Source organism: Gymnoscopelus braueri (genome assembly GCF_963280865.1).
Source record: "Gymnoscopelus braueri genome assembly, chromosome: 1".
NCBI classification, from domain to species: domain Eukaryota; kingdom Metazoa; phylum Chordata; class Actinopteri; order Myctophiformes; family Myctophidae; genus Gymnoscopelus; species Gymnoscopelus braueri.
In genome coordinates this window covers 23564124-23586310 of record NC_137603.1, presented here as the reverse complement: position 1 = coordinate 23586310, position 22187 = coordinate 23564124, and the positions used below count along the sequence as shown (strand labels likewise).

The window sequence follows — 22187 nt, the reverse complement described above, 5'->3', positions numbered from 1 at the left end:
ATACTGCTTAGTGCAGAAGGGTGAAATCACCACTCAAGGGTCTGATTGATTGATTGATGTAGTTTATTTAGAAAGACATGAGAATAGTACATGACAGTACATAACAGTACATGGAAGTACAAATTCACAATACAAGGTCTACTAAACTGGAAACCCTCATTAAGCACTAAGCTTGTTTAAGATGAGAACCCCATGCACACAAATCATGATGATTTCTGCCAGAAATATCCGCCCACACTATAGCCCAACCCCTTGCATCCACCAGCCCAACCCATTTCGGGAACCACTGTCTACTTAACCTCAAAACCACGCCCACCTGGGCGAAACACTTTGGAAAGAGAGATTCCGATGCTTACATAAATTCCAAACAGTGCAATGCAGTGCACTCACTGTGCAGCCGGTAACTGTAGTTCCAGCCCTTATCAGTACCGCACGCTCCTCTAAACTACTTTTTATTATCCACAAATATATTAATTTAGTGACCACTGATCAAATATTCAGCGCCTGATTTACAACAGAAGAACTTCTTACAGGCAAAGGTGGTGAGTTTATAGAAGATTCATGTTTATGCAACAAGTTGTTGAATAACGTCATGTAATGTTGTAGTCAGTGGTGTGAAGTAACTAAATACTCAAGTACTGTACTTAAGTACAATTTTGAGATATTTTTACTTTACTGTTTTTTTTTCAATTTTCAGTACTTTTACTTCTACTCCACTACATCTCAGAGGCAAATATTGTACTTTTACTCCACCACAATGTTTTTACTTTACTTTGTAGATTTTGATTATTATCATAAAACATACAGTAATCACTTCAGCCCTATATGTACATTTCGGCCATTTGAAAATAGCAGATCTACAAGCTCACAATGAATTGCGATGTGATTGTGATGCATTGATTTTGAACTTGTGAAATGGATAATTAATGTGTCACTATTTGAGTAATCTCTCAAGAACAGATTCTGCTCTGCGTTAACAGCAGAGGGCGCTGTTTTTCATTCTCATTTGGCTTTGGGTTCCCAGATTGCTATTTGAGTGATGTTGATTTATATACTTGACATGATCCTTGATATTGATAGCAAGGCAAGTTTGTACTGAACCTTTCAACAACAAGGCAATTCGTTGTGCTTTACATTAAACATTATGCATTAAGCCTTATGTGCAAAAGAAACAACTGGACTTTTGAATACAAAAAAGTTAGTAAAGACTTGAGGAGCAGGTGTTACACGCAGTGTTGCCAGATTTTGTGAGAGAAATAAGCAACCACCAGGTGTAGAAAAAGAAAGCTCAAAAGAAGAAACTATATGGGCCACATACGTTAAACCTAAATACTGTGGCTATTTGAAAATAGCCAATCTATCTCAAATAATCAACTACAACCCGCAACCACCAATATTTACAAGCAACTTTACACTGCAGTTATTACAATTGGATATAGTTGTACCGTTACATGTATTACTGTTACAGTATTGTATACTGTGGCTATTTGAAAATAGCCAATCTATCTCAAATAAGCAACTACAACCCGCAACCACCAATATTTACAAGCAACTTTGCACTGCAGTTAGAAAAAAGTAACGGTATAAAGTTATACAGTTTCAGGGCTACATTACAATTGGATATAGTTGTACCGTACCGTTACAGAGCTTCATTAGATTACAGTTAGATAAAGTTATGCAATGCTGCAAAAGCTGACATTTTAATGAACCATCCTGATTCATTCTCCAGAAAATGAAGCCATCTGGGTTTTATAACAACAACCCTGATGATCCACCCAGGCGTTCAACTCGACAGAGAAAACCAGTCACACAGCTGACAGAAGACCAGCCTGAAAAAGTCAAAATGAAAAAGGTGGGCCTCTAAGAGAGACTTAGAAACAATGTTAATACCGAAATTAAGCTGTCTGATTACATTTTTATTTTACTTTTGTTTTGGTTGGATGTTTGAGTTACCCATTTTCTATTTAATGTCCTTGTTGGGTCACTTTTAAGGATGGGACAAGTGCTAAAAGGAAGAAGCGGCAAAACAAGACCAAGGCCGAAACCGAGGATTCTGATGTTGAAAACAGTGATATAGTACGTTATATAAGTTTTATATGTCACCAATTTGTCATTGTCATTTAACAACAAAAGACTAATGTCCTTTGTTTCATTATGACTCGTTCATAATGTGTATGTAATGTAATATATGTAGATATATTGTCATATATAATTTTTCACTGTAATTGACATTTTAAATTCCCTCATACAAAACTCTGAGACTCATTGAAAATATAGTCCTGTTACAAAAGCATATGTTTCATGTTGAACAGCAGTGTTGTGTGTGTTTTTTCAATTCAGGGTGAACATGAAAGACTGTCTGCATATGAGCTGGAACGTCTAGAGAACATAAGACAGAACAAAGTTTTCCTGTCCTCCATCAAACTAGACCAGGTAAAAACGCTATTGTAGCTTCAGCAGCACTGCCAGGTAACAGTGGTTATTAGTTTAAATCAGGACCCTTCACACAACAATACAATTGAGTACTCTAGCCATGTCTAGGTGTGGGGTTTGGCATAAACATAAATTATGTTTTCATCATAAATGATTAGATTGATGCTCCATCGTGTTCACATTCCCTCACATCCACAGTCTTGGTGTCATCTTAGACTCTGCACTGTCTTTTGAACCCCACCTAAACCACATAACAACACTCTTTTCCATAAAAAAAAATACAAAATGGTTCTTACATGAATTATTTGCTAACTTTCCGCTCTCAAAAGGCTACTGAAGATCTGAAACAGTCAACACGACCAAAACCATCACAGAAGAGGAAACTCACAAGGTACAGTCTGATGGGATGTTTGCTACTTCTATTAGATAGAATTAAAACCCCACATACATTCTAGCTATGTGCTTGATACAAGTACACAATGCAACAAATCATTCTTTTCAGTTAAACTCAAACGGTGTAGGTCAATGTTAACACAAGAACACTTTGTTTGCAGCAGGTCAAAGATTGCAGAGAAAGAGAAGCTTCCTCCTCGGAAGTCCCTGCGACTCCAAGCGTTAACTCCTGACAACGTGACTCTTCCCCCCAGCAGCACTAGAGCAGCACTATCTACTATCTATGTAATGAAACCAGTTCTTTATCTCACCAATATTCTCTTTTTTTTAATGAATTGACTGTGTACTGAAGATTTGTGATACTTAATTAACGTTACTCAAGAGCTGCCTGTGAGTTTGTCCTTTTCTCTCATTCATTCTTTCTGTCCAAACATGTTAGTCAATTGATGTTAGGCCAAAGAATCCTCCTGGTCCTCTGTCCATGGATCCAGTGAACATGGAGGAAGGCAGTGGACTGCCTCCTGAGCTTCTCCAGCTCTGCTCTGAGGTGGGAATCATGTTTTTATGTCAGTGATGCAGAGATGTGAAAGTTCACTTTCTCGCTGGATTGTGACACCAGTGGTTCTCAAACGTTTTCGTGTCAAGAACCCCCAAATTAATATGCGTTTGGTCACTGCTCGCTGACCTCAATCTGAAAATATTTTGTGCCGGGGGACACGCATACAAGATTTGTGTTGATAAAATGTTCAAAAGATATTAATTATTTTCAAGATTAAGAAATGGCAGATCTAGAAGCTCCCAACATGTAGCGATATGATGTGTTGTAGAGCGCTATTTTCAAATAGTCAATGGGCCTCATTCACTAAGCTTGGGTCCGCACAGATTTTGTACTTATGTGCAAATCCACACCTTTCTACGAACAGAGTCTGATTCATCAATGTTTTTTTGTCTGTGGATTTTGGTGTACACTCAAACTCAAGCTCTGGGGCAGACTTATATGACTCAAACCTTTCGTATATGTCATTAAAATGCCTTATTCTTCATGCTAAACCTCAAATAAAATATTGATGTGCCCAACATTTGTTATCACATAGAAAAGAAAAAACATGTCTGTTAAACGATCTATTGCTTGGATGCATATAATAGACATGATGTAAATTCAAACGGCAAACAATAGTTTGCCGTTTCTGCAATTGTGGTTACAATTTCGCAAGGCTATCATGCCTTATGTTGCAGGACTCGGTAGGCAACAGACGCACCTCCAATGTCGCAATATTAATTTATTATATCGATCAGATGAACGCCACAAAATAGCCTAATAAGTCTTACCATCTGATGAGGATACAGGATACTATTATTTGGTGGTGGGGTTAAACTTGATAAACTTCTTATTCTCATTACACATGAGAGCATTACTTAATTAACGTTCAGTTGATCCATTGCGCAATCGAGGGATTCACTTCCAGACAGAACAGATGTACAAGTTGTCAAGGTGGTGCAACACGTAAGCTTGCAGATCTGTTCTTTTTTCCCATGTTAGTTATTTCCAGTTGAATGGGGCGTGGAACAATGCAAATGCTCTACATTTGATCTACATTCAGCTGACATTCATCATGAGATCCACCTGCGATCTGCACAAATCAAGTCTCTGCACCCCCTTTCGTGAATCACACGACAAACTTTGCTTAGGATATACAGTATACATACGATACGATACGATACGATAGTACAGTACTTTATTGTCAGTTCACACTGAAATTTGTCTTGCGACCCAGCAGCCATGTATGCAACAATAAACAGTACACACATTTTGACATGACACAAGAAAACAAAATACATACATAAACACAAAAAAAATACATACAAAGACAAGAGCAATGTCCACCTCTCAGCATACCCTGGCCTATAACTCCTGATTAAGCCTCAATGTCGTCTGATGGACAAAGGACCTCTTCAGTTTGACCTTATTGTATGTAGAAACACCGTATCTCCTTCCTGAAGGCAGCAACCTATATTCTCCATACAAAGCATGGCTAGTGTTTAAAGTGATATTCCCAACCTTATCATACTGTCATTATACGTAGATGTATAGAGCCTCTGAAGTGGTTGTCCAACAATCTTTGAACAAATGTTCAGTTGCTGCAGCAGTTGTGACTTTAAGGCTATAGACAGACATCCATACCAGGTGGTAGTACAGTACTGAAGAACACTCATAATAACGGAAGTGAAAAACAAAAGAAGAATCTGTCTACTAGCACCAAAAGATCTCAGACGGCGAAGGAAATAGACTCTTTGCTTTGTCTTCTTACCCACTGATTCAATCTGGTCTTTCCATGACAAAAGGTGGTCAATTACTACTCCTAGGTATGTATACGAACATACCTGGTTGATCTGTTCACTATGAATAGTAATGGGGGATCTGTGTATCTCTAGTGGGGCACCAAAAACAATCTCCTCTGTCTTTTTTGTGTTAATGATAAGAGCGTTGTTATCACTCCACTCCACCACCTTATTTACTCTGTGTTGGTGCAGTCCAGGATCACTGGAACTATCCAAAAGAGAAATCAAAACTCATATCATCAGAGTACTTTAGAATGTATTGGTCTGGTTTGTCAGTGCGACATTCAGACAGACATTCCTCAGTACGACAGCTGTCAGTATAAAGGGTGAAAAGTACAGCTGAGCTTACACAGCCCTGGGGAGCACCAACATTAGTAGTTAATGCTGCGGAGAGGGTTCTGTTCACTTTCACCCTCTGTACTCTGTTAGTAAGGAAGGAAGCATACCAGTGAATTAAGTATGGATTCAGTTCCAACTGTACCATCTTTGACACCAGAATATCAGACTGTATTGTATTGAAAGCTGAAGAGAAGTCTAAGAACAGCACCCTTGCATGATTCTTATTTGACTTATCTAGGTGTTTTGTAATGAAGTGGACCAGTGTGACAACTGCGTCCTCTGTACCGCAACCTTTCTTATAAGCAAACTGATGGGGGTCCACCAGGGGTCCACCATGCTTTACACTCTTAACCCATTAAGACCTGGAACTGTGTCATTTTTAGAATTGAGCTAAAAAGCAGTATTTTACACTTTTAGCTATTCAAAAATAGCAGATATACAAGCTCATAGCGAGTGCCGCGCTACGAGCTTGTAGATCTGCTATTTTTGAAAAATCGTGAAAATGTGTGCAATCTTTGAATATATATATTTTTAAAGCGAACATTTTTAACTCAAATCTTTGCTTCTGGGGGTCCCTGGAACAAGATATTTTGATGGGGGTCCGCAGCCAAATACATATAATTTTGGGGGTCCTTGACATGAAAAAGTTTGAAAACCACTGATATAGAAACATACGTTTTTTCAGAATACTGTTGGGATTTAGGAGACATGTAGAATCGGCTTCAGGTCTTAATGGGTTAATATTGTCGGAAATGTACGAACAGCTTAGTGAAGGAGGCCCAATGTATGTATAGAGGGTTAAAGTGGTATTATTTACTAATTTAGCTGGGATCCCCTGGAACCCCCCCCCCAAGGACCCCTGGTGGTCCCCGGAACCCACTTTGAGAACCACTGTTTTACACTGTGTCAATGTACTGTGTTATTCTGGTCATTCAGTCAAACTTACTCTGTTGTCATTCCACTCCGCAGGTCTCCACAAAGGAAGAAAAGGTGGATCTTGATCTGAAGCAGTAAGTCTTCAAAAGTAACCAAGCTATTCTCCAATTGCCCATTTTGCCTCTTTCTGAAGAAAAAAAGCAGTTACCAAAGATGTCAACATGCAATACCATGTATCATTGGAAGCACTTTAAGAGAAAAAGTGACAGAAATGATTGTTGCAGATACAGTTGTTGTTGCCTTGTTGCAGGTACTGCTCTGCTCTTCAGAACATGAAAATACCCGAGGATGGAGCTGCCAAGGTGGTGATGAGTCGGATCTTCTCAGCAGCTTTCCACCCCTGCACTAGCAGCCTGCTCATTGCTGCAGGAGACAAGTTGGGTCATGTGGGACTCTGGAACTTTGTGAGTTAATTTACTTAGACCATAATATTTTACTACCACAAAGGGCACTATCAGCCTCTTTTACACAGCCTGTTCAAGGGGTGAATGTTAAGTTATTCTACCTTGCTGTTCTGTATAAAAGGAACGATCACGGAACAGAGGGTCATTGCTGTGCCGCCTTTGAGCCGGCAACATAATTACAGGGCTGAATTGATGTCTGTGTAAAAAGGACAGCCGGCAGGGCAGGACAGGGTTGTGACATCTAATGTCGGCCTTAAACAACGATTATTTCACTGTTTGCTTACAAATTTCCCAATGTTGGAATAAAATCACAGTCTCGGCACACTCCCGTCACTATCGATGTAAGGTGGCAGTCTGAGCTGTCTTAAAGGAGAATTTTGGACTAAAGTTTTATTATCTTTTCTATGATGTTATGATATCTTAAGATGAATGGTACAGTAGAAATTTTTCATAACTCCACCCCTGGTCCGCTACAGCTTTTTTCTTTTTTTTTTTTTTTTAGATCTGACGTTCATAGTGACAGAACACTATGCAACCAAAAAAAAAACCTAAGTCTCGCTAGATGAGATTGAAATCTCGAGATTTCAATCTCGTCTAGCGAGATTTTTGGACAGTGTTCTGTCACTATGAACGTCAGATCTCTCTCTCTAAAAAAAAATAAATAAAAAGCTATTAAAATATGTGATCTAACCTAAGGCCTATCTGCGCACATTTTAAGCTGTAGCGGACCAGGGGTGGAGTTATGAATATTTTCTACTGTACCATTCATCCTAAGATATCATAACATCATAGAAAAGGTAATACAACTTTAGTCCAAAATTCTCCTTTAAGTCAGTCTTTTCCTTGTCTTGACGTTTCTGATCAAATAGAACATGTTTAATATTGTCATTCTCTTGCCGCATTCTCATGTAAAGTGAATGTGATGTGATGTGAACCATGTCAACAACCAATAGGTGCATTCTCTCCAGCACCAAATAGTTCCGTTGGTAGCATGTAGCAAACAACGACAACAATGTTAGCCACAATAATGTTTTCCAAGGATTGCTGGTGAAGAGGAGTGCTTGTTTTTGTTAACTGAACATGTGTAGTACCTCTGCTTTGTCACAAGATGGGGCCCTTTACTAAAGTTATGTGTGGTTCAATACCACATTAGTCCAAAATGACATTTAAGATTATGACGATAAATGGCATACTGATTAGTATGTAGTATATGATTTTGAATGCAGTCTTGTTTAATTCTTGTAAATTGTTACCCTGCTAAATCTTATAGTCTGATAAAATTGTCTTTAGATTTGAGACATGAAGTCTAGACTTTGACTAGACAGTCAAAGTCTTATAGTGTGAGAAGGTGTCAGACTTGAGTCTTTTAAAATCCCTTCAGTGTGCATTAGAACTTTACACTACAAGTACCTTTCTGTCTTGAACAGCTCCCTGCTTCTCTTCAGTTTCTACTCCAATACATATATGATTGCACAAATATATTGCTCGCACAAATCCGCCATTTTAACAACATAACATTAAGCATCGTCAAAATGCACTTCTGTCTTTCACGCACGCACACTAGTGATGTGTGGGTATTCATGTAGTATATGATTTTGAATGCAGTCTTGTTTAATTCTTGTAAATTGTTACCCTGCTAAATCTTATAGTCTGATGAAATTGTCTTTAGATAGAGACATTAAGTCTAGACTTTGACTAGACAGTCAAAGTCTTATAGTGTGAGAAGGTGTCAGACTTAAGTCTTTTAAAATCCCTTCAGTGTGCATTAGAACTTTGCTATGTTGTTGTAAGTCCATTTTGTGTTTGTGTTTTCTGAAATGGATGCATAGGCTACAGGTGGATGCATAGGCTACAGGTGTGACTGTATAGAATCAATCTACTGACAACAGCTGTCAAACAGCACAGTGTAACACTAGACACTAACACTAGTCTTGCGTAGCCAGACGCATCCGTTCGTCATTTCCATTCAATTCATTCAATATATTTTAAAATATCTTAACATTTTTTTATTTTTTTTCCATTTCTGCTAAGCAGCAAGCTATATATGCTAAGATGATTTCAACTTAAAGTAGGATACATTTGCGCGACAGTAAAGACAAAACGGAAGTGGAGGGGAGGCGGGGCTTTTGCTTTCGCCTTTACTCATCAACAGAGCTTCTGTGCTCCAGGATCTCTGTATGAAAGTAGCTATTGACTCACTGAAGGTTTGTGATTGATTGTTTTATCTTTGTAGAATTACTAGTACTAATTCTGTCAGACGGCATCAAACAATAAATCCAACCTGATTGTAAATGTCGAAATTCTTGAATAGATTTAAATGTGATTTATGTCATGTCTTTGTGGTGTCCAGGGTCCTGGTTGGGGTGATGATAGGGGTATGTTGTTGTTTGGGCCCCACACTCGTCCAGTGTCTTGCCTGGCGTTTTCCAGGGCCAATCCTGCCCACCTGCTGAGCCTGAGCTATGATGGATCACTACGCTGCATGGACATAGAGAAGGCCATCTTTGATGATGTAAGTTAAACCACTACATCTCACTGTCTATTTACAACTTCCATTCCCACATCGCACATGAACCTCTAACTGCATATTGTTTTCTTTTTGGATATTGTTTATTATAGATTGATTGATTGATTGATGTTTTTATTGACAACGTGCATATGCATGACCATGTATAATGCAGAGACATGCAGAAGAATATAATCTCCAATAAGAACATTCATACAATTATATCATCAGATATACTATGTAATGAATTGCTAGCTGCACGTTGTCTGTGCTTTCAATCAGCTTTAATCCATTTATTAGTGATGAGCGGGCCAACCCGTAACCCGCGGGACCCGCGGGTCAACCCGCGGTGCGGGTGGGTCGAGTCAGGATTTCAGAGGCAATTATGCGGGCTGCGGGTGAGCAGGTCAGCCGCTCTCACAAAAAATAAATAATAATAATCACATACAAAATGCTCTTGTTTTGTCTTTATTCCTAATAAGAATAATAACAATAAAACAGTTTGAATACACTTGGGGTGTATACTTGATAGTGATGAGCGGGCCGACCCGTAACCCGCGGGTCATCCCGCGGCGCGGGTAGGTTGAGCCATAGATTTATATATGGGTTCGCGGGCGGGTTGAGGCGGGTTAGGTTCCGTGGCGGAACTTTCAAATATGAACACTGAAAATGTTCTGGGTAATCAGGTCAGGACATTGTCTGGTGTTTGTCGTTCACACATGTAGCATGCAACAGGAGAATGTCTGTTTCAGATGCGTTCACACATTAAGGTAAATACGTTTGATAAGGTGAGGGGTGGGGTCTGGCTAGTAGACGCACACATTAGCTACAACCACGTAAATATAACAACAGGCACAGCCTGAGGGAAATGCAAGGATCAAATGCAATATTTTTGAGAGAAAATTGGTCTATACACAGCCAAGTGTGCACTGCGGAGGGAAGCGGCTACTGCAAGTAAACAGACGTTAATGTTCGATCGGCGAATATTTCCAACTCGAACGCTAATAAAAGCAGAATGATTAAACTCTCTCTCCGGACAAGCACAGCATCCATTCACACAGAGCGGTTTGAGCCAAATCGGACATTACCCGGACCGGTCCTGCCCGTATAAAATCTGTTGCATGTCCGATCCTACTTAGCCGGAATGTTTCGTTCATACATACAGCCCCTCCGTTGGAGCTGTGTAAAACTTCCATAATACACTGCTTGTCTGAAAGTGGCTTATAACATTAGTTGCTGTTATTTGAGTGTATTGAACATTCAATCTTTCAGCACAAGGTTTAATGTTTGGATTGTCTTTGTGTGAGGACTAGAAAGTTTCATTCATGGCTGCCATTGCCAGAAAGAGAGCGAAGGCTGGCCCCACTTCAGCCTCAAGCAGTACTGAACTAATAGAAATCCTACCTCCTTCAGTTCAATTAACTTGCTGTCCATAGCTACAGATCACCATAGCTACAGATCTGTCTTGCTGTCCTACCAGGTGTATGACATTGTCTTGTTGTCCTACCAGGTGTATGACTTTGTCTTATTGTCCTACCAGGTGTATGACATTGAGGACGGACTGAAGACCTTTGACTTCCTGTCAGATGACTGTTCCACTCTAGTGGTCGGGGACTGGCATGGTGTTGTTGCCATTGTTGACAGGCGGACTCCAGGGTAATGTTCAATGCACCACTATTTTATTAAACTATTAGTGCTATTGTTAGTAGCATGCCTAGAAGTCATAAGAAGGAGTATATGGTAGTCATTTCAAAGCTTGACTACTGTAACGCCCTCGTTGCTGGCTTCCCGGCATACTCACTCAAGCCCCCCCAAGTGATCCAGAACGCAGCTGCACGCCTGGTCTTCAACCAGACAAAGTTTTCACGCTTTCCCCCCCATTTTACGTTCCCTCCATTGGCTCCTGTTTGCTGCACGCACCCAGTACAAAATACTGATGTTGGCCTACAAGGTAACCCAGTTATGATCCAGACATGATCCAACCCGCCCCGCTCGCATCAGTTAACACAGGAAGGCTGTCCGAGCCTTCCCTAAAACACCCTAGACAACTCTCCACACGTCCTAGACTATTCTCCTTCCTTGCTTCCAAACTCTGGAACAAACTCCCAATTGCAGTCAGAGCTGCAGACTCACTCCCTATGTTCTGCCGTAGTATGAAGACTCGCCTCTTCAGAGTCCCCTGCACTTCATTCTCCCTCCTTGTACCCATCCCTTTCTTGCCACTTTGTCTCTCAAATGATGCTATCAACTGACCAAGACATATGGCCAGGGGTGCAATGCTCACTGGACGGCCTTGCACGCCGTGCCGGAACCTATTTGACTAGGAGCACACGCAGGCACACGCATAGATTTAAAACTACTTTAAATTCGCACTCAACAAAGTTTTCAAAGGCTCCCGACTCACACCTAGCGAATTAACATAGGAATAAGCCTATATGCATATCAATTGTCCATTGTGTGACTTGCAGTGTAGGTGTTAAGCGACGTGCGCGTCACGTCATTGAAATAGTGTGCAAGAACATACCAAATGAGCAAATGAGTCTTTTGTTTCTTAGATTTGTTTTTCTTGACCACAGATGTTAAGCATGACATTTTAATGACATGCTATCTAGACAGATGCTAGGTCAATTATTTACCTGGTATACTAGCTTCTTGAGGCACTACATTTTTCTCTCTGCACTCTGTTTATGTGATTATGCACTCTGTTTATGTGTTTATTTTAAGTTATTTAAGTTATTACTAAATGCCTATATTGTAATTAAATTGAATAGTGCTGTAGGGAGTGTGATTGATCCACCAGGGAGCAGATATTTTAGATTGATTTCTGACATTTTGCGTGAACATGTTTTGTATAATGAATCTTTACTAAGGTGTGAATATGTGATAATGACATTTTACTAAAGTGTGATTATATGATGGGTTTTAATTTATTTGCAGAAACTCCCATGAGTCTGTGAACACACTGGACACTAAAGTTATTCGATGTGTCAACGTCCATCCTCTGCACAAGCAATACTTTGTGGTTGCTGAGAACAAGTATGTATCAATATTCATATTGTGTATAATTTAACCTATAGTAGAGCAAGTATGTATCATACTTCAAACAGAGTTCCCACTAGTCCTGGAACTTTTAAAAGTATATAAAAAAGTAGTCTTTTGGCAAGTTATGGAATATCAGGGAATTTCGTCATTAAAGAAAAAATAAATAATTCCATATCTGACCATGAAAGCCTGAAGTTCCTAGTGAAGTGAAAGAGAAAGTTAAGAAGATGGTGAAAGTTGGGTTGTTGTAAGATTTATGCAAGGATGTACAGTATGAACTTAAATTTCTAGTTGAATCTGTAGTCTATATTGTGTCATACTGATCAATAACATGAATGCTCAGTAGGGTCATGTGTACACGTGTGATGTATTGAACCATGAAGATTTATAGGTTTGTGTATATAGATGATGTACATAGTACATATACAATAGTATATAATAGGATGTTGCCTTAAATGCCTTTCTTTTATTTCATTGCAGGATGGTGAGCGTTTACGACAGCCGCTCGCTGAAGAAGACCAACAGCGAGCCAGTGTGCCAGCTGCATGGCCACAGTTTAAGCATCTCTAGTGCTTATTTCTCCTCTACAACTGGGAACAGAGTGCTCACCTCCTGTTTGGACAACAGGATCAGGTGAGGCTGACAGAATTTACATGAGCATGTGTTGTTAATGTTTGTTTAACAATTGTTAATTGTTCATGTGATTAATAAATCACCATACCCTTAATGATTCTAAGCTGCCGCTCACACCAAGCACGATAACTATATGAGCGTCCACACTGATCGATACGTTCTGTGAACAGTGGCACTAACGTGTTGCGCAGCCCAGCTATGTGAGCCTGTGTGAGTCCACACTCCTGTGTGGGAGGGAGAGAGAGCGATATATCAACATCTTCAGTGTTGCTGAAAGACGCATGAATAGGACATAATTATGGATAATCTGACTGATTATTAATTATATGTAAGGCAAGATAGTTGTACCTGAGGTAATGCCATTAAGCCTACGTTATAGCTATTCATAATAGTCTCCTCATCTCTGTTAATAACAAAACTTTCCAAGGGTGAGTGAGACCGGTTGCATCCCAGATGTCCTGATGGATTTTGACTTTGGCTGTCGGAGAGTGATCCAAGCGATATCGTTCACGACGTTGTCGTTATAGTTGTGGTGTGGTCTCTGCCATCCACTTTAGTGAGAACGGTTTTTAAAACAACATATTTATCGTTATCATTACGTGCTTGGTCTGAACGGTGCTTAAGAGTCAGACATGTAAATGAGTAAATGTTTAGTAATGACAGCTCTAATTAAATGCGTTTGTGTCTTTCAGGATTTACGACACCTCTGCTTTGACCGGCAAAGCTCCCTTGGTGACCTCCATAGGGTAGGCCTACATGCACTCACTCTCCCTCGTGTGTTTTGTGTTCCAACATCTATATCTTAATCCTAGCATTTATTTCACAAGACACTTGACACAAAATGGACTGATGACACAGCACACCGCAGTCACCAGAGCATGTTCCTTTCAGAGTGATCAACAATGCCACCCCCCCAACACACATTCTGTGTCGGTACCTTTTATATAGAACATCGATGAACCCCCCCATCCTGTGTCAGTACCTTAATAGAACAGCGAGGCGGAATTACGGCACATTCCCACATTGAACAAGTTCTGTAACACACGCTGAATACTGTGGTTGTGGATTCAGCTTTTTATTGTGTGTGAGCTAACAATCTGTACAATCCCTGTTTTATGACCAGACATTACATGCAAACCGGCCGGTGGCTGAGCAAGCTGGCAGCAGTATGGGACCCTAAACAAGATGACTGCTTTGTGGTGGGGAGCATGGACAGACCTCGTAGAGTTCAGGTGTACCATGAGAGTGGGCAGCTCCTGCACTCCTTCAGAGACGAGGACCACCTGACCACCGTGCTGTCTGTCACTGCCTTCCACCCCAGCAGGAATGCACTGCTGGGGGGCAACTCCTCAGGACGCATGCATGTCTTCACCCACTGAGATGAACATAAAGCCATGATGGACCACCAGTGGTCCAAATGGATTCTTTCATGCCCTCAGTGATATCTTACCTAGTTAGTACTCAATCAGTATAAATGATTCAGACACAATGCAGCTGCTTCCTCATAGTGGTGCTGCTGCTAGTTGCTATGAATACAGGCCTGTCGGTCAAAACGATTACGCGCTAGGTCTTCACTCTACCTCTATCATGTCAGAACAGCACAATACTTGTTTGACTCGTGATTAACATGTTAGCACGTCTGTGCAGTTCCAAGGTACCACGGCTTGCAACGTTGGAACCAGTTTTTGCTGTAAAGGGTCCAGAGTTACAGACCCGTAAGTGTCCTTTTGGACCCCTGGTCATCCCAGGACATGTCCACTTATCACGCAGTTGTCATTCAGTACTGTACATACTTAATGCAGGTTCAACACAACTCAGTGCACCTTATCACCTGCTAGGAGCTGAACAACTACACTGGCACTGATGTTGTATCAATAGTTCAGACCAACCTGTCTGTCTACAGTATGTTGCAGTCAAATATAAGATACATGGTTCAGTTCAACATGTTGCAGTATATTAATGCTATTATATTAATTGTTTGAAGTAAGTTTGTCTTGACTTTCCATGTTTATTGTTTTGATTCCATTTAAGCAATTTTTGTTACATGTTTTTTTTACTGTTAAACCTACTGTTGTTTTGTGATGCTCTGTGAACAGAAATAGTTAAGATTTAAATTGTAAGACTTTGTTTTATAAAATAAAGTAAAAATGTGTTCTGTGATACTGGATTTTATTTAAACATTTTCAATTTGTTTGCCAAGGAAGTGACACTGTCTACTGTAGATGGCAGTATTGTAACAACACATGTCTCCAGTTTCTTACAAAGATCCTTGTAAACTGAGGTTCGACTATTGGTCAGTGGTCACGGGGGGTTGAACAGAAATAGTTTTTATGCCGAACATGAAAGTAAAGAGCCCAGTCAGAATATATTATCATTATTGAAAAGTTACTACACCAGTTTTCAGTTTGTGAATGGAAATAATCAGTCTTGTTTAGAAGTAACAAAATGCTAACTGAGACCATAGAGTATCCATACACATGACCCTGGTACAGTGCAACCACAGCCAAGCTCATTATTCCTGTTATTTTTATAGAAAAGAACAGCTCATTTACTGTACGTTTTATATAAATCTGCGTTTGGGGGAATGTGACAGTCAGGCTCAATGAAGGACAGATGGCAGCCAATGGTTTTAGTTTATGATGCGATGTGAGCACATACTAGTTAACAGTTTTCCAAGTAGCCATGCTGCTTGCCATGCCTTAGTAAGTTGTCATTAGTTAGATAGATAAGATAAAACGGAAACAATGATGCCAGAGGTTCTCTCTCCCCCCTGGCCTGAATGAGCATGGGGATTGAAGCAGTCACACCTGCTGGCCTGGACTGAGCTAATTGTGACTGCACACCTGACTTAATCGATGCACAACAGACAGTGGTGTAAAGTGACTAAGTACATTTACTCATGTACTGTAGGCTACTTAAGTACAATTTTGAGGCATTGTTTTACTTAACTGGAGATTTCCAATTGTCAGTACTTCTACGCCACTACATTTCAGAGGCAAATATACTTTTTTTCAACTACAATTATTTGAAAAATTTAGTCACTAGTTACTTTGTAGATTTTGATTATTATTAGTACAAAACATACATTAACCTCTTCAACCCTATACATTTAGGCCATTTGAAAATAGGTTTTGTATACATATTATACATTTGAAAACATGAGTATACTTCTTCTTTTTACATTTTGATACCAATACTTATTACCTTTACTCAAGTAAATGTTTAATTCCGGACAGAATTTACAGAGTATTTCTACATTGCGGTATTGATACATTTACTTAAGTAAAAACTTTGAGTACTTTTTCCACCACTGACAACAGAATACATTAGTTGTTTCTTTCATTTCAATCAAACTGTAATCTCTGCAGATAGATCCTACAATATATTATTAGATAATATATTTTATACTGAATGGGTTCCCAGATTGACCAAACTGTGGTGAATCAAATTCGACAGAAAACTAAATTGTCAATGTTACATCCTATGAGTTCTAATCGCCACTAGATGGGGCTGTATTATAAGAATAGATGTCTGTAATGTCCAGTAGTGGAAAGTAACTAAGTACATTTACTTAAGTACTTAATTACAATTTTGAGGTACTTTTAATTTACTGGAGTATTTCCAATTTGTTATACTTTTACTTTTACTCGCCACTTCAATCATTAGAAAAGTTTAGTTATAGATACTTTGTAGATTTGGATTATTATCACAAAACATACATTAACCACTTCAGCCCTATGTACATTTTGGCCATTTGCCAATCTACAGTGAGCTTGTAGATCTGCTATTTTTAAAATATTTGTATGCATTTTATATGAAAACTTAATGAGCAAAATGAGTACTTTCAACTCTTGGTACTTTAACTACATTTTGTTACCAATACTTTTGTACTTTTAATCAAGTAAATTTTGAATTCCATACTTTTACTTGTAACAGTATTTGCAGTATACATTGCAGTATTGATACTGTTACTTAAGTAAAACAATGTAGTACTTTTTCCACCACTGGTAATGTTCACTTAAATTTGGATCAAAACTCATCAAAACTCCATCCTCCAGGAGACAGAAAGAAAAGACTTTTAGCACAGCACTGATCAGTGTTGTGACACTGTTTAGGCCAGGTAATAATAAAAATAGATGCATGCCAATATCCTTTGATGCATTCATGATTAGGAAAGCATATCTAACAGCTGCTAATGCTGCTGATGCATTAGCTACTAATGTTCCAGGGAATTTTTAATGATTCGTCAGTGGTGGAAAAAGTAGGCTACTCAAATTTTTTACTCACAGGTATAAGCACCCACGTCATTTGATTAATTCCAGTATGGACGGTTCATATCCCATAGTCTAGAGGTACGGTCGCCCGGGCAACCAACAAATTGAACAGAACTCCTTTTCACCACACACCACTGCTGTCCTCTGTCAAGGTCATATACGGATACAGCTCGTACCTTTGGTAATTGTATCCACACGTTCACACTCTATTCACATTAAACTCCCACACAACCCCTCATAAATAACACTTACACATCCACAGCCTGGCAACCAATTAACCAATCACAGCACGACCGATGGGGACCGACCGACTGTCCCTAGGGGCTATGGGATCCATAGTCCTCCAAACATGCAACGATGGAATCTCACGGTTCTCGCTCCCCATTGGCAGGTGCACGCGTCAGTCGCTCTTAGAAGGAGTTCTCCTTAACGCTATGTCACTTTTCAGCCGTTGCCCGCACACCCCCGGTAGCGCAGCCTCTCGTCTGTAGTCAAAATAAAAAATGCACTTTCGCTACTCACCAAAACAAAGACGGGTTTAAGAAGTTGAAAGCCTAATTTCGCCCTCACGTCTAAAATACACTTTGTTGGCCAGAAAAATAAATATTCCACCGGATGGGGAAATAAAATTGTTATTCCACTGCGCCCCCTACAGATTTGGTCAATGGGATTTTTCTACTTACAAGATTTGTAGGGGGCGCAGTGGAGTAACTCAAACATTTTTCCATCCGGTGGAATATTTTCTTTTCTGTCCAAAAAGTGTATTTTAGACGAGAGGTGGGGGGCTCCGAGTGTTCCCACTAAAGAAAGTAGGATTTCAAAACATTAAAACCGTCTTTGTTTTGGTGAGTAGCGAAAGCGACTACAGACTACAGACGAGAGGCTGCGCTACCGCGGGTGTGCGGGCGACGGTTGAAAAGTAACATAGCGTTAAGGAGAACTCCTTCTAACGCTATGGACCAGAGCTACGCCCCGCCCAGCAGCACCAGCAGCGGCGGCGGCGGCAGGCTGCTCAGTCAGGGGACTAAAGGTATGCGATAATGGACCAGGTCCACAATCGACTCATCAGCAGCAGCATCATCATCTCGTAAAGCCTCTAGCATCAGCACCGCATTTTCACAGCTACACTGTTTACTGGTATTAAACGATGCACTCCTCCAGCATTCTGCCGTCCCCCACACCACCGCTGCTGCTGCTGCCGCTGTCACTGCCGCTACACAGGTGTTATCATCGGACCGCATCAGAACAGCCAGGACGTCGGTAGAGACCTCGCGTCAGAACTTCTTCTCGCCCTCCTGGTCCTCTTGATGTTGTTGTGTGCTTGTGGTCCTGCTGTGTGAGAAGATGCTGAGCCGGTTGATGTCCGGCAGCATCCGGAGCCTGGACAGGGAATGCGAGTGCACGGTGAGACTGCTGGACGACTCGGAGTACACCTGTACCATCCAGGTCAGTGCTGATTTTAGAAGGGCAAAAAAAAACTAAACAACTGAGGTATAAACGCTTCATTTATAGGAGGGTGTTGTTAAACAAAATTTAAAAAATAAATAAAAAAATGTATCAGTTATTTTCTGGGCAAGTGACACCCTTGTATAGGCTATTATAGAGAGTATAAATTAGACTTAAGCTGTTTTCAACGGACCGTTTGTATAAAATGATGCCTTAACTCCCTCTGTTCATAATATGTTCTGAACTACACCTGTACCATCCAGGTCAGTGCTGATCCAAATAACTAAACTACGGAGGTATGAACGCTTAATTTATAATGCTCCGTCGCGTACGGGTGTCGTTTAACAAAAAAAGAGGAAGGAGAAGGGAAAAAACTGATCTACAAACATTGTTAGTGTGTAAATCAGTTATTTTTGTTGGCAAGCGAAGCAACACCCTTCGGCTATTAGAAAAATAAATTAATTAGGCTTAACCTGTTTTCAACGGACCGTTTGTATAAAATGATGCCTATTGCCTACAGTCACTCATAATGTTCATAATATGTTCTAAACTCGTCATCAGGTCTCAGCATGAATGAGACGTTTTTTTCTTTTCCCTCGTTGTTCCTCTACTGGTCTTTTGGATTATGTTGCTGCGTGTTTGATGTGTTTATGCTGGGATCATTGAGTCAAATTCATCATATTACTGCCTTGGAGGACATCATCACAGGAGAATGGATGGATGTGGCTGTGGAGCTGTTACACCTGCATTGCGTAGCAAAGTGGTCAATGATGACGAATATTTCTGATCACAATGACATCATAGGCATAGCCTTCTACTTGTAACAGGCTGCTACTAATACTACTAGCCTTCTATTAACATTAATACTAATAGTTATTATATGTTTCTCAAACGTTTTCAAGTCAAGGACCCCCAAATTAATTTGTATTTGTCTGCGGACCCCCATCTGAAAATGTTTTATGCCAGGGACCCGGGACCCCATACAAGATTTGTGTTGTTAAAATGTTTCAAAAAAGATTCAATTTTTTAAAAATTGTCTTCAAGATTCTTTTTTAATTTAAAAAAAAATAGCAGATCTACAAGCTCACAACTTTCAAATCGCCAATGTATATTTTTGAAGGGCGAAGGGCTCGCTTCTCTTGGGCTCGTTTTCATAGACTGGTTGCTTGTTTCTCTCGCGAAACCTGCTAACACTGCACTAGAGGCGACTCAGTCAGGGACTAAAGGTAACTAATAGTTATTAGTATCAATATTAATAATGATACTACTAATACAATTAATAATCATTCAACTTTATTTGTACAGAATCTTAAATCAATATGGTAGATGATATACTAGTGCTTTAATGCTTTATTGTGAATAGATATTTAAAGCAGCTTACATGTTCAATACTAATGTAAATGACAAATTAGTAACAGCCTACAATAATAACTCAATATTAAAACATTGGAATATTATTTTGGATTCCTGTACATAAAAGGCTGATTTTAAAACTGCACGCCGAGATCCACATGATACCAATTGTGTCATACAAATTTACAGAAATGGGAGGTTGTCTATAAAAACTAAACTAGCTTTTCTGGCATTTAAAAAAAAAGTTAACTATTTGAAGATTCAAGTTCATTGTTTGTTTGTTTTTTATGTGTCGGCATGCCAGTGCAAAGCTCTATTGATCCAGACTGTTCTAATCACAGACCTGAGCAAAAACCTATCGATCCACACTTGAGGTTTCCAGAGCTTGGTGACCTGCTGAATCACTAGCACCGTTCCTCTTACACACACATACTGAGCACTGAGTAGAGCTATTCACTTCAGAGGCTATTAGTTGGTCATTTAGATGTCTTAAGCCTGATCTATACTTTGTCATAATTGATGCTGTGCACCGAAAATAGCCGATTTACAAGCTCCACCGTGAGCTTGTAGATCGGCTATTTTCGGCGTGTGACAGCGTTGACGATGGAGTAGCTGTAACTTAAGCATTATAAGTGATTGTCTTCATGAGCTCTGAGGATGGTGTGAAGTGCATATTCATCTGGTGCTTGGGGATATTGTCATATCTGTGCTGTATGGCCCTGCTAGTGGCATTGGGCTTGCTTGTGTCCGGGTAGCTCAGTCGGACTCGGTAGCACTCTCGCCTTTGGACCACAAGGTTCTGGGTTCAATCTGGGCATCGGCAAGTCAGCGTATGAGTACCACGGCTTAAGACATGCAGGAAGTACTGGGAGCTGATGTTGCCAAACAGTGGGTCGGGACCACAAACTCACTCCAACTTACTTACTTACTTACTTAAAGGTATCATGACATTCATTTTCACTTTTTTTATTTTCAATGTTTTATTTGGGGTTTTATGACCTCAATTACACCCAAAAAACCTGAACTTAGAACATTCAGTGGATTTTCTGTGGTCTGGGGTTTTCTGAATAATTAGGCTGAAAAGTAATCTGAGCTTGGCCCTTCGACAGTGAGGTCACAGTCGATTAATCCCGCCCACTCTCCTCCTCGCCCCTCCCCTCCCCTATCCTTTCCTTTGGGGGGGGGCGGAGCAGAGGCGATGATTGACAGGCAAAATCCCTCACCAGCGACACCCGCAGGCAAAGATTTCTTTTTTCATTGCAGTTGAAAAGGCTTTAGAAATGTGAGAGAAAAACACCTGCCATGGATCACTGGAATGGAATTTTCACTTAAAACTTTTTGTACACTTTTGAAGGACCAGGACAAAGACTTTGAATGTGGTGTAAAAGTGAATGTCATTAAACCTTTAAGTATGGCCTTGCTAGTGGTATTGGGCATATTGTCATTGCTGTGTTGTATGGCCTTGCTAGTGTCATTGGACATACATTGGCATTGCCGTGTTGTATGGCCTCACCAGTGGCATTGGACATAATTGGCATTGCTTGACTAAGTCAGTCAGTCAGTCAGTCAGTCAGTCAGTCAGTCAGTCAGTCAGTCAGTCAGTCAGACAGACAGACAGTCAGTCGATTAGCTGCTCATTGATTATCTCACGTCTCAACCACTTGCTTCCTATTTCTCTCTGTTCAGAATCCTTTGTCTTCCTGTCTTGTTGTTTGGGTTATCTAAAAAAAATCAATGATTATATTGACATGGGTGATGGAGAGACATGACCAGGCTAGAGATGTAGAGAGAGATGTGCGTAGATGTGTGTGTGTGTGTGTGTGTGTGTGTGTGTGTGTGTGTGTGTGTGTGTGTGTGTGTGTGTGTGTGTGTGTGTGTGTGTGTGTGTGTGTGTGTGTGTGTGTGTGTGTGTGTGTGTGTGTGTGTGTGTGTGTGTGTGTGTGTGTGTGTGTGTGTGTGCCTGCCTGCATTAATTCACGTGTGTACTGTGTGCAAGTCTGTGTCTTTTATGTTCTTCCGTGTGAGTGCCATCCAACCACCGTGGTTGTTTGAGTTGCGTTGTGAGGCTCATACTTCACAAGCCGTTGT

The 22187-nt window shown here is 40.2% G+C and overlaps 2 protein-coding genes across 2 annotated transcripts in view; both read left to right on the top strand.

The window, feature by feature from the left end:
* The first annotated feature begins 399 nt into the window (after positions 1-399).
* wdr76 (WD repeat domain 76) lies at positions 400-15074 on the top strand. The gene is made up of 15 exons (XM_080432329.1): positions 400-539; positions 1730-1852; positions 1993-2076; positions 2341-2433; positions 2763-2824; positions 2991-3063; positions 3266-3373; positions 6475-6515; positions 6692-6845; positions 9196-9357; positions 10892-11007; positions 12289-12387; positions 12874-13026; positions 13719-13772; positions 14150-15074. The coding sequence occupies exons 2-15, from the start codon at positions 1733-1735 to the stop codon at positions 14403-14405; spliced, it is 1575 nt and encodes a 524-aa protein (XP_080288455.1). The 5' UTR covers positions 400-539; positions 1730-1732; the 3' UTR covers positions 14406-15074.
* Positions 15075-18644: 3570 nt separating this feature from the next.
* Positions 18645-22187, top strand: part of LOC308086851 (FERM domain-containing protein 5-like) — a gene marked incomplete at both ends in the record, with an annotated part of 131630 nt that continues 128087 nt past the window's right edge. Inside the window, one exon of the mRNA XM_080430495.1 lies at positions 18645-18746. Within this exon, the coding sequence (XP_080286621.1) occupies positions 18645-18746 (102 nt within the window). The remainder of the gene's footprint in view (positions 18747-22187) is intronic.

Coding starts and splice junctions, on each gene's coding strand:
- wdr76 (XM_080432329.1), top strand. CDS start 1,733: ATGAAGCCATCTGGGTTTTATAACAACAACCCTGATGATCCACCCAGG. Junction 3,064..3,265: donor AAGCGTTAACTCCTGACAAC/GTGACTCTTCCC, acceptor CAAACATGTTAG/TCAATTGATGTTAGGCCAAA. Junction 12,388..12,873: donor TTTGTGGTTGCTGAGAACAA/GTATGTATCAAT, acceptor ATTTCATTGCAG/GATGGTGAGCGTTTACGACA.